We start from the raw sequence: 12,308 nt of genomic DNA on the forward strand, positions 1-12,308 counted from the left end.
GAAGGTTTTCTAGGTCAGTTTTAAGTTTGGGGCTCACTGTCTTAGGGAAAGTAACTGTGCCCCAAGCGGCCAGTCCCCCTCACACAAGACCCGCCCTGCTCGGGGCCTCCATTCTGTCACCGAACGCTTTGGAGAGCGGCCTGCGGGTCCCGTGGGGCCTGTTCTGGAGCAGGAGGGGAGACCCGAGCACCCGGGGTGGGGTTGTACCTCCAAGGGAGGCTGGCGCTGCAGGTCCTGGGGCGGCTGGGTCAAGGTCGGCTCCCCGCAGGGACCGTCCGCTCTGGCTGTCCACCTGGAACAATCTGGGTGCTTCGGGAAGGCGGCCAGGGCTGAGAAGGCCGGTGGGGGAACGAGGGTTTGTCACCCTAGGTAGAGGCTGGACAGTGCACACCGCTCCCTGGGGGCCGTGAGGGGAGCGAGGGGTACAGAACCCTCACTGCGCACAGCGAGGGGCTCAAAACCAGCGCAGAGAGCAGCTCACGCTCTAAGACTCTCTCACTGCACAGGACGCTTTCTTGATGGCTGCACCTATCTTAATAACTTTAAGAAAGGAATGACACCCACTGTTTTAATGTTTTAACTCAGATTTTAAATGTCTTTACTACAAGACCGAAAGCAAAGGCTCAGGACCCAGGCGGAGTTGTGAGGCAGCCTTTCGATGTGGACAGGCCCCCGCATCCGAATCACGGCCATGCTGACCACAGCCACGCCAGAGTCAGAAATGAGGAGGGGGAACCGGCGGGCCAGCAGTTAAATCACCAACAGACGCTCCCAGGCAGGCCGCTCAGCCGTGGACGGGAACGACGACTTCCCCCGGGCTGGTGTCCAGGGGTGAGCTGCGTCAGGAGACTCTGACGGGGTTCCTTTTCAAAAGTGCACTCTTTACGAGCAAACTAAGCAATTCCCTTTTTAAATATGAATATGACAATACAAACTTAACAGAGTTGATAAAATTGTGTGCAAAGAACTTATCAATGTGACTTTCTCAGACTAATGACCTGTCTTAAAATGATTTTCTGTAAACCTTTTTGGGCCTGGGAAAGATGCCATAAGTATTATTAACACAATATAGATGAATTTTAGAAAAAGTGTGACTTTAGGCCGAACACGTATTTCCACAAAAGCCAGTGTCTGCTCAGGAGCTGACAAGGCAGACCTTCTCTTGATGAGCTCGTGCCTGCTGGCTTCTTTCAAATTAGCTTTAAGAAAGTGGATTAAATCTCCAAATACAAATTTGGACACCCACTGTAAACAACCACAGGCACTGAGTCTCGGGTACCTCCCTGGATGTAGCAATCTATGTAGCTGCGGTGCTGACAGGGCTATTCCACTGGAATCACGCAACGTTTATTATTAACATGCTCCAGGGCTGGGGTGGGAGGGACCACAGGAAGCCGGATGGAGACCCCAGCGGGGGGACACGGAAACTGAGGTTCTAGGAAGCAGATACCGGCCAGGACGGTGACAGCAAGATTCATTCTGCTTTGTCTGGAGCTCACGTGACCAGATGCCCAGTATCCAGCTAAAGTATACGGTCCATCTGACTATGCTAATCGTGCCCAGACCCCTACAGGTAAGGGGCTCGGACCCTGCCAGCGGCAGTGGAGCTGGCCAGAGACCTACCGCCCCCAGGGTCCCTTCGGCCTGGCTCTCCCAGGGAAGAGACCCGCGTGCACATGCGGCGTCTAGAAGCCGATTTTGCCTCTGGTCATGGAATAGCCCAGCTTAGCCTCGTTGTTGATGAAGGACATCAGCCCCACATAGGTCTCGATGAGGAGGGGGCACTCCAAGACCAGCACGCCACCAGCCTGGCCCGGCAGAGGACTCTCCTTCTGGGCTTTTTTGACAGCTTGGATTAACAGAGCTTTGAAGCCATCCAACTGTAAAGAGATAAGACAGGGAGCTTGATCAGATGATCCCCCGTGCGTCTGTGTCAGCCCGTCCCCACCCTGGAGAGATGCCCACCCAGACGCATCCGGCGGCCCTTGGGCTCATCTCCGCGTCACTCTACAAGCGTCACACCTCACCTCTGCGCTCACCTGTGACTGACCACAGCCAGTCCTCACGGGCCTCGCTCTGCCGCTCGACGTGGCTTTGCCGTAGTGACCCACCTACTCCTCCCCACCACCCACCAGGCGGTGAGCAGGCCAAGGTGCACAGCTGGCAAGTGGGGGGCCTGTTGCCAGTCCTGGACCCGGCTCTCACCATCCCAAGGCCTCCTCTCCTGCTGAGCACACAGACTGCCCAGCTCTACCATGGGCGGGGGTCACCTGCCACACCCTGAAGCCCTTCTGGGCCCTTCTCCAAGACAATCGCAGCCACAGAGGACCCCATCATAGAGCTACGCTGACCAGCAGCTGCTAACTACACAGCGCTATTCAGACGTAAGTTAACAAACTTTTAAAAACCAAAAGTTTATTTGGGGCTTCCTCAGTGGCGTAGTGGTTAAGAATCCGCCTGCCAATGCAGGGGACACGGGTTCGAGCCCTGGTCCAGGAAGATCCCACATGCCGTGGAGCAACTAAGCCCGTGCGCCACAACTACTGAGCCTGTGCTCTAGAGCCTGCGAACCGCAACTACTGAGCCCACATGCCACAACTACTGAAGCCTGCACGCCTAGAGCCCGTGCTCCGCAACAAAAGAAGCCACCGCGATGAGAAGCTCGCGCACCACGGTAAAGAGTAGCCCCAGCTCGCGGCAACTAGAGAAAGCCCACGCGCACCAATACAGCCAAAAAAAGAAAAAAATAATAAATGTATGGGAAAAAAAAAGTTTATTTTCTCTGTTTAGCCACTGTTCAAGTGCTCAGCAGCCCCATGTGGCCACCGTACTGGGCAGCACAGGCCTGGAACATTCCCGTCCCACTAGGCAGCGCTGCTGTTGCTGTCTGTGTTCTTACTTGGCACAGAGAGGCCGTCTTCTCGTCCACGCCGGCCATCGGGTGCTCTATGAATGTGGTGTACGGCACATTGGTGGACCAGGGATTCCATCTGCTTATGAAGGACGGGCGGCTCTGCTTGTCCCACTGGATGCGAATCCCAAAACCTTCTCGCCTACCGAGTGGGAAGAAAGGGACCAGACCTCACACAGCAGGCCACGGCGCCCCCGAGCACCTGCTCAGTCGTGGGTGTGAGATTAAAAAGCTGTTCCACCGGTAAAGATGAGACTGATGACATTTCACAACAGTGAAGGACCCATGGGGTTGGACAGGAATGGCGTGTCTAATAACGACAGCTTTCAGCACTTTAAAATATGACAAACTGAAAGCACTGTCTTAGTTGTGCTAACTAAACGAGTAATATTTTTGCAAGTTTAAATCCTTTTCCCTGAGCATCTTATTGTTGGTTAAAATTTTGAGCTTATCTTAGCTTCCTGAATTCCCTACCCAAATCGCTACATCAAAACTCTAAAATATACCGTTTAATTCAACTGAGTATACTGATGTCCAGGTTTCTCATATTTCAGAAACCTCCCTAACAAATGAAGATCAGCTCTTGAAAACTGGCCATTAAACATTTCCAAATTTAACCTTCAGTAATATCTGCAAATCAAAGCAACACACTACCTTTTTCTTTTAAAAATTAACCACAACAGAGCTTGACATGATAGATGTAATCCTTTCTTGGCGGGAATAAAATGCTGAGTTTGGCTCTTATCTGAAGAATACCCACGTCGGGCCTATTTTAACATACCCTGAGTTCATTTTACTACAAGACTAATAACTGTCTCTTGTGCCAGAATTCCTTCTAACGCACCCTGCTGGGCACAAGTCACCTGTCTCTACACTCTGTTGCTGCTGAAGCAAGACATTCACTGGAGGCTGGTTTCGGAAGGGCTGACTGGGAGGCCCTGGTGCCGGGCTCTCTGTTCAACACACTTACTTGTTGAGCGATTTCGGGGGAAACTGGAATTCTCCGTAGGAGATGGTGTCCACCGCGTTTAAGGCTACCCTGACCACCTGCTGGCACTGCAGGCTGATGAAGTCGTATTTGCAGATGAGCAGCGCCTGGTCGGTGATGAGCACCAGCCGCTCCTTTTCGTTGTTCCAGTGATCGACCCTGCGGGCGGCAGCGGTCACTTCGGCGCCCGGGGCGCACAGGTGCCCGGGCCCCTCCCCAGCGCGCACCCCCTTACTCGGTCAGCAGCCACACCCCCTGGATGTCGCCGTCCTCCACGGGCCGGACCACCACGCGGATCTCCTCCACCGCCTGCTCGATGGTGCCGGGCTGCTGGGAGCGTGCGGGGCGAGCCGGGGGCGGAAGTCACAGGTCACGCCCGCTCGCCCGCCCCGCCCACCCACGCCCTCTCCCGCCCCCGCTCCCAGCCTCACCCGGAACACGAAATACTCCTTGACGCGGGCGCGGCGCGTGGGGTCGTGGACATTGAGCGGCCACAGCGTCTGTCGCAGCGGAGTGCCAATTCCCGGCCGCCCCCCGCCGCAGCCGCCACCGACGCTGCCGCCCGGCCCGACTTCCTCGCCAGCCGCCAGCAGCGCCGTGGGGCTTGTGCCCGCCGAGTCCACCGAGTCCCGCAGCTGCAGCATCGCCGCGCCTGCCACCGAGCAACCCCGGACCAGACCCGACTCAGCCGCCACCGCCGCTGCCGCCGCCGCCTACGCCGGGCCCTCGGCCCCGCCCCCGGGCCCGCTCCGCAATGGGGCCCGGTCCGCAATGAGGCCCACCGCGATTGGCTCCGCCTCGCCAGCCCCGCCTCAGGCTCCGCCCCTCCCTCCCCCTCCGGCCCTCGCTATTGGATCGTCCCCAGATGTCTTCCGCGATTGGTCCTGCCCGCCGCCGTTCACAATCGCTCCCGCCCTTCGCTGCGCCGGAAGAGCACGCCGCGCGCACGCCCACTTCCTATTTACATGTCCGGGAAGGGCGGGGCCCAGGCAGGTTGCCAAGGCGATGAGGTGGGCCCACGGGAGAGGGGAGTCAGGTGCCGAGCGCTCCTCCCCCCGGTAAATCGGGTGCTCGCCCCACCCCCCGGGGTGCGGCGGGAGGCCGGGGAAGCCCTGGATCCCCGACCTCCGACACGACGTCCACGCCCATGTATTCAGCTTCGGCTGAAGTGTAGCGGACCTCCGGGATGGGACCCCGGCTCCTGCCCAGAGTGATCGCCCCCTGGACTGGGACTCCGCCCGGCCAGGGTGACCGCCCCCTGGATGCGGAACCCTGCCGGGGGAGACCACTTCCCTGGACGCACCTCCTGCTGCCCGGTGTGACCACCCCCCGGGCTAGCTCTCCCCGCAGAGTGTCAACATTGCACAGCAGGGGCAGCGCGGGCTTCGGGGACTGGAGGAGCGGCGGCCCGCGGAGCAGAGCTCTTTCCTGAGTGCCTCCGCCTTTCTGACTGCGGGTTCATGGATGGAGCGACGGAGACATGGGCCCAGGGCTGTGCTAATGCAGACGTGCTCCCCGCGCCTAGGGAGCAGAGCTCCCAACCCTGCTCCACGGAAGGGGACACCGAGGCACGGGGCCTCGTCACTCCATCAAGGGCCGAACCAGGATTCCTTGTTGCTGCCTCTGCTCTTGTCCTCCCGGTACTAGAATTGGATCTTTTCTTGCTCTGAGTGATCTTGCCTGCAGCTAGCGGCACCCTGGGCAGCTGCAGGCCCTGCCAGGGACCTCGGCTCCCTGGTCTTGGCACCCACAGACTACAGAGCAACCTCATCTCCATCCACCTTGACCCGTTGTCTTGGAGACCCAAGGGCTGTATCCATGACAGTTTACAAATGTCAGCACCTGTGATCCTCACCCAGTTGGTCACTTTGGCCTTCCACTGCCTCTAGTCACACCCCAGATTACTCCCCCCACCAGAAAGGCTTCTCAACTCACCCCTACTGTGTCCATCCTCCAATACTCAGTTTAGAGCCCCCTCCCCAGGAGACACTGCCATTAACTACCCTCACTGCTAGTTCTTTGCTGTTTCATATAATCGTCGGCTCCACGCGTGCCGGTCAAACTGCCCTGTGTGTGTGTGTGTGTGTGTGTGTGTTTCTGTGCCCTATTAGCTAGGCAATTTCGAGAAGCCAGCTCCTGGCGTATGTCTGCGCTTTGGGGTTTATAACCCCTTTCTTAATTCTTTGAATTTCACAAGAGCCCAGAGCTGTAAATGCTCTCTTGTATACATGCTGCAGTTGCAGAAACAGGTCTGGAGAGTTCTGCCCAGGTGCTCGAGGCCGCCAGCTGGTGCGGCCATGCCGATTAGCCAAAGCCCTCCTGGGTTGTGCAGACTTGGATGTCCTCCCGGTCTGTGAACAACTGCAGGGTGGCCGGCCTTCCTTCCCAGGATGTCCCTCGAGGGAGGGCGCTGAGCTCTGCACACAGCAAGTCCTCAGCCTTCCTCTCGCCCCTCCACCTGGACCTCAGCAGCCACAGAAACAGGAGGGACAAAAGTACCACAGATACCGAAATAGCTTTGGTACTTTGCTTCCTGGAAAGACTAAGGTCTCAAAGAGGGCTGGGTGTGCAAAAAGAGGCAGCAACGTGCTTCTAGCCCCGCTGGCCTGCTGAGGCGGGGTGGGGACAGCTGTTGCCTCCCCCTGGGGACCAGGGACAGGGTCACACCCTCTTGGGGCCCTGCCCCATGGGGAGAGGGAGCCCCCTTCTCTGGCAGCCACATCCCCTGGCTGAGTCTGCTCTGCTGGTCCCTGTGGGGTGGGCCCTAGTTGGGCCCCTGAAGGGCAGTCTGAGCCATTTGGGCTTGGGGTGCCCGCTGACCCCTCTCCTGAGCCCCCTCATTATAGGGGCTCAGCGATGGCAGCTGGGCCTGTGGACTCAGGGAGGGGGCTTGAATTCAGGCTCCCCTACTTCTGTCCACTGGACTTGGACACTCATGCTCTGTCTGCCTCAGTTTCCTTTTTTTACTGAGTGGGGATGATAATAGTTCCTGCTTCCCATGGCTGTCGGGAGGAGTCGGTGAGTTAAGACCTGGGACGTGCACAGCGCCCTGCCCAGCCCGGGCCACCTCAGTGTCAGTTGCTAACTGTGGTCATGCTGTTCACTGAGGCTCTGCTGAGGGCCAGGTATATTGCAAATACTGCCTGTGCTCGTGCATGGGGCGCCGTATTACCCCCTTCAACCGAAGAGAAAACAGTCCTAGAGAGCTTGTCACTTTGCGAAGATCACACATCTACAGAGAGCGGGGGCCCTGGATTCCAGAGCCTGTGCCCCAGCGCCCACCCCCGCCCCCGTGCCAGTGGCTCCTGGGGGCAGACAGAGGAGAGCCGTCCTCCACTGGATTTGCTGGGAGCCCACGTGGTGCTCACGCATGCTCAGACGCAATGACAGCACGACTTCACAGCGACCTTGATCAGGGTCATCTCAGCGGAGATGAGAAGGGGGCCACAGTTCAGGGGGTGAGGCTGAAGGCTGGGAGTGGGGAGGGTACAAAGGGGACAGCAGTGATGCTGGCAGGTGGCAGCGGTGTGGGGATGGAAGAGGCCTGGTCATTTTGGCGGGATGGCCAGCCCCCGAGGGCCCTGAACCCGGTACTTAACCTTCCTCCTTCTCTTTCCTCATCTGGAGGGCGGGGATGATGAAACCTGGCTCCCAGGCTGTCACGAGCCTCTGACCAGCTCACACGTGCCGAGAGGCCCACCTCGTGCCCCGTGCAGCCCTGGCTCCAGGTGCCCCGTGGGTGTCCGTGAAGTCAAGGACGGGAGTGAGGAACAGGACAAGGGCCCATGAATGGACCCGGCTCCTGGCAGAAGCTGAGGGGCTGGAACCTGGAGCCCAGGGGTCGGGGCTCGCTTAGGGCAGGAGGACCCCATCTGCTTAGGGACAGATGGCGAGAGCTGAGGACGGTTATGGACAGGTGGGGGGTGGGACGCGGATGCAGTGGGGGAGGAGGGGGCCCTGAGAGGTTCTGGGACATCTGCTTTCTTCAGGGGGGGGTTGGGAAGATGGAGCCGGGAATTTGGGTGAAGACGCTTGGTTCAGAGTAGCAGTGATGAGCAGGGAAGCTGATGAGGGCAGGTGTGGGGACCACTGGGCTTCAGGGAGACCTCAGGCAGGTTCACAGTGGAGCCTTCCACCTGGCAGCTGGTGGGAGTGGGAGGAACCAGTAGCTAGACTGGTCACGACTGGGGGTTTGCCGGGTAGCTGTGGTCAGAGGCAAGGGGGAAAGGGGAGGCCAAGATCCTACGAGGGAGTATTCATAGGGGTCACGGATGTCGCCCCACTTGGGAGCTAACGGGCTGGCCCGCCGCGGTTTCAGGGATGCTGCGGAAGGCGCACGAGCCTGGGTCAGAGGCAGAGGACCGTTGTTCACAGGGAAGCAACGTCCAGAGTGTCAGCGGGTGTCTGGAGGATGCTGCCCACGGTGGCCGCATCACAAGAGGGGAACCGGGGGCCTGTGAACAAGCTTGGTGTCGCCCCTCAAGGTCGCTCTCTGACCAGCGGCCCCGGGAAAGGCGGTCAGGGCCTGGCGCCTGCTCTTGGCGTGCCCAGCAGGACGTGCAGGAGTGTCTCCCAGCCGGGCCAGCGGGGTGGGCCCTGAGTCCAGTTTCCGGCCTGGCAGAGGCGGCAGTGGATCCGACGGGGTCTGGCGACCGGGAGAAGGTCATCAAGAGGATGTGACTGCCGTTGCCCCTCGAGGCAATTAGAGTGTTGATGAAAATAATCAGTAAACAATCTAATATAGGGATCGACACAGAAAGACAAGTATCATATGATATCGCTTATATGTGGAATCTAAAAAGAATGGTACAGATGAACTTACTTAACAAAACAAAAGTAGAGTCACGGATGTATTAGAAAACAAATTTATAGTTACCAGGGGGGAAAGCCAGGGAGGGGGATAAAGTGGGAGACCGGGACTGACAAATACACACTACTATATATTAAATAGATAACTAATAAAACCTACTGTACAGCACAGGGAACTCTACTCAATACTCTGTAATGATATATATGGGAGAAGAATCTAAAAAAGAGTGGATATGTGTAGATGTATAACTGATTCACTTTGCTGTACCCCTGAAACTAGCACAACATTGTAAATCAACTATACTCCAGTAAAAAATTTTTTTAAATCTAATATAGGAATAGAAAAGAGTTTTATCTGAGCCAAGCTGAGGACTGTAGCCCAGAAGCCAGCCTCTCAGATAACTCTGAGGAACTGCTCTGGAGAAGCAGGGTTTCAGCACGGTTTGATATCTTGTCAGGACAAAGAACATCAAACACGTCAGGGATACATTCCTTCAGGGTTTCAAAAAACCAGATCAGCCTGTTCACAGCGAGTCCGGATGGCCTCGGCACCTGGGAAGGGATGCTGCCGGGTGCCTGAGCCTTTAGTGGGTGTGGAGGGGGCGGGGCAGGTAAACTGCAGGTCCACAGACTCAAGAGATAACCAGGCAGAGAACTGAGCATCTGCTCGCTGACGCACGGCGCTGGGTGTTGTGCTCGTGTCCTGGGGCTGCGTCCCAAAGTGCCACAGACCGGGAGCCTTCAACAGCAGAAATTTGTCCTCTCACAGTCTGGAGGCCAGAAGTCCAAGGTCAAGGTGTCTGCAGGGCCGCACTCCCCCTGAAACCTGTAGGGGAAACTCTCCTGCCTCTTCCAGCCTCTGGCGGTTGCCGGCAGTCCTGGGCATTCCTGGGCTTGTGGCCACGTCACCCCAATCCCCGCCTCTGTCTCCACGTGGCTGTCTTCTCCCTGTGACTCTGTCTCCTCTTCATGTTGGACTCAGGCCCACCCTGCTGTCCTCATCTTTTTTTTTTTTTAATATTTTTTAATTTATTTATTTGGTTGCACTGGGTCTTAGTTGTGGCAGGCGGGCTGCTTAGTTGTGCCACACCAGCTCCTTAGTTGTGGCATGTGAACTCTTAGTTGCGGCATGCATGTGGGATCTAGTTCCCTGACCAGGGATCGAACCTAGGCCCCCTGCATTGGGAGCATGGAGTCTTCACCACTGGACCACCAGGGAAGTCCCTGATGTCCTCACCTTAACCCAGTGACACCTGCAAAGACCCCACCTCCAAATAAGACCACGTCCACGCATATGGAATGATGGTGGTTAGGACTTGAGTGTGCCTTGGGAGGGAACACAATTTTCCCCGTGAGAGAGGGGTATACACGTGCAAACAACGAGGGGCCTCAAATGGTACTCGGCGCCGCCCACAGGCGCGCCTTGGTCGTGGGGGAGGACGGGGGCTCCTGCCGGGTCTGGCTGTGGCTTCCCCTGACCTGGGTCCCCCTGAGTTTGCGATGCTTCTTTCTTGGGGCTTTTGAAAGGTTGTTCCCACTCCCACCGGCAGGTGGCAGAATCGTCCACACGGGGCCTTCAAACCAGAGCCCGGAGCCGGGTGGGGCGTCTGTAAGCAGGAGGTGAAGATAATCTTCCTGTCCCGTGGGGCGGGCGGAAGGCTTCAAAGTCTCAGCTGGGAGGTGTGGATTCTTGTTTTAGCTAAACTTCCAGATGTTGTGCTTAGCGTTTTACCAAATCCATGGGTCCCATCTCTGCCATCTGCCTCTGATGGACATGGGGGTCGGGGGGCCTCAGGGCCAGGCACAGCCCACGGGAACCGCACGGGTGGGACCTCAGAGCTGCCGGGGCTCTGGGTGCACCAGGCTGGAGGTTAAGGCAGAGCCCGGGGAATATTCCGTGGGCCAGACTCACCTCGCAGAGACAGCTGCCTTCTGGGCGAGGCCTCTCCCTCCCGGAGGGAAGCAGGCTGCAGACTCAGCCGGTCCCAGGGCTGCGCCTGAGGCTGGACAGTGCTTGGTGGCTGTCCTGGCCCCAGGGACCCGTGTAAGAGCTGCCGTGTGGTGTAGTGTAGAGACTGCCCTTGATCTTTGACTTTGGCGGGTCTCCTTCAACAAAGAAACACCCCTCCCAGCAGACGGGATGGGGGGCGGCTGTGACCTTGTGGGGAAGAGGGTGGGCTTCCAAACCTCCTGGCTTTAAGGCACAAGAGCTGGATGTGGAGACAGGACGGACACGGTGCCCCTGCAGTTTCTAAAGGCTGAGTTGTTTCCATGGTAACTTTCATCACATCCTGCACTCGAACAGGTGGACAGTCTTGCTCTGCCCCAACCCTGCTGCCCACCTTGCTGGGCCCAGGTGCCCCGAGTGCTCTGTCCCCACCTGGCGGGAGCTGCAGCCGAGCTGTGATGGTGGGACCTGGCAGAAGTTCTGGCTGCACGGATGTGCTTCCCGGGTTCAGGGGGGTCACTGGGGGACACCAGGGTAGGATAGGGGACAGGAGATCTTGGAAGGGACATTGCCTAGGACTGGGGCATCTGTCCTGGTCCTGGTTGACCTGGCAGCGGAGGGAGGACAGGAAGGGGGACACGTATTGTCTTGTTCCCGAGAAATGCACGGACTGCACCATGGAAAATGTGTCCTGCAACAAAGTCCTGCGTCTCCCAGACTCGGCTTCCGGAGAAGCCTCTGTCTGCCCCGAGGACGGGTGCTGCTGAGACGACTGGGCTGGGGCGGGGGCCCTCCGGCATCCCTAGTGCGTGGCCACCTCCTCTGTGGGCCTCTGGTGTCAGCGCTGGCTTGCCCTGTAGCTGCTGTGAGAAATGACCACAGTCTGGGTGGTTAAAACAACAGAAACCTACTGTCTCACAGTCCGGAGGCCAGAAGGCTGAGATGAAGAGTGGCAGGGCTGGTCCCCTCTGTTCTGTGCTCCTCCCTCAGCTTCTCGTGGTGGCTGGCTGTGTCCTGCGTCCCTTGGCTTGTGGGTGCATCTCTCTCATCCTGTATCCGTGTGGCCACGTGGCCTCCCCTGTGTCCCCCTGTGTCTCAAATCTCCTTCTCCTTCTCTCATGAGGACACCTGTCATTGGGTTGAGGGTTAAGTCCAGGATGATTTCAGCCCAACATCCTCAGCTTAATTACACCAGGGAAGCCCCAAACTGTCACTTTATAATGAAAATGGACAAAGATAGAGAATTCTCAGGGAATGTTTATTGCATTGGGTTACTAGAAAAGTTGTCTGAGTTAAATCCACTTATGAAAGTGTATTAAGGGACTTCCCTGGTGGCGCAGTGGTTGAGAATCTGCCTGCCAATGCAGGGGACACAGGTTCGAGCCCTGGTCTGGGAAGATCCCACATGCCGCAGAGCAGCTAGGCCTGTGAGCCACAGCTACTGAGCCTGTGCGTCTGGAGCCTGTGCTCCGCAACAAGAGAGGCCGCGATAGTGAGAGGCCCGCGCACCGTGATGAAGAGTGGCCCCTGCTTGCCGCAACTAGAGAAAGCCCTCGCACAGAAACGAAGACCCAACACAGCCAAAAATAAAGAAATAAATTTTAAAAAAAAAAAGAGAAAGTGTATTAAATGGGCTTCCCTGTGGCGCAGTG

At 57.5% G+C, this 12,308-nt stretch overlaps 1 protein-coding gene across 2 annotated transcripts; it reads right to left on the reverse strand.

The window, feature by feature from the left end:
* Positions 1–566: 566 nt before the first annotated feature.
* TPRG1L (tumor protein p63 regulated 1 like) lies at positions 567–4,653 on the reverse strand. Of its 2 annotated transcripts, none has more exons than XM_082403931.1 (5): positions 4,331–4,653; positions 4,135–4,229; positions 3,882–4,058; positions 2,900–3,053; positions 567–1,880 (listed from the first exon to the last, which is right to left on the reverse strand). In XM_082403931.1, exons 1-5 carry the CDS (start codon positions 4,541–4,543, stop codon positions 1,686–1,688), a joined length of 834 nt encoding a protein of 277 aa, XP_082260057.1. In that variant the 5' UTR covers positions 4,544–4,653; the 3' UTR covers positions 567–1,685. The 2 variants fall into 2 exon arrangements, with proteins under 2 accessions (XP_082260057.1, XP_082260058.1); XM_082403932.1 differs by having other exon boundaries at positions 4,135–4,226; positions 4,331–4,650.
* Between the last annotated feature and the right edge of the window lie 7,655 nt (positions 4,654–12,308).

Source organism: Balaenoptera borealis (genome assembly GCF_965194805.1).
Source record: "Balaenoptera borealis genome assembly, chromosome: 1".
In the NCBI taxonomy this organism is placed as follows: Eukaryota; Metazoa; Chordata; class Mammalia; order Artiodactyla; family Balaenopteridae; genus Balaenoptera; species Balaenoptera borealis.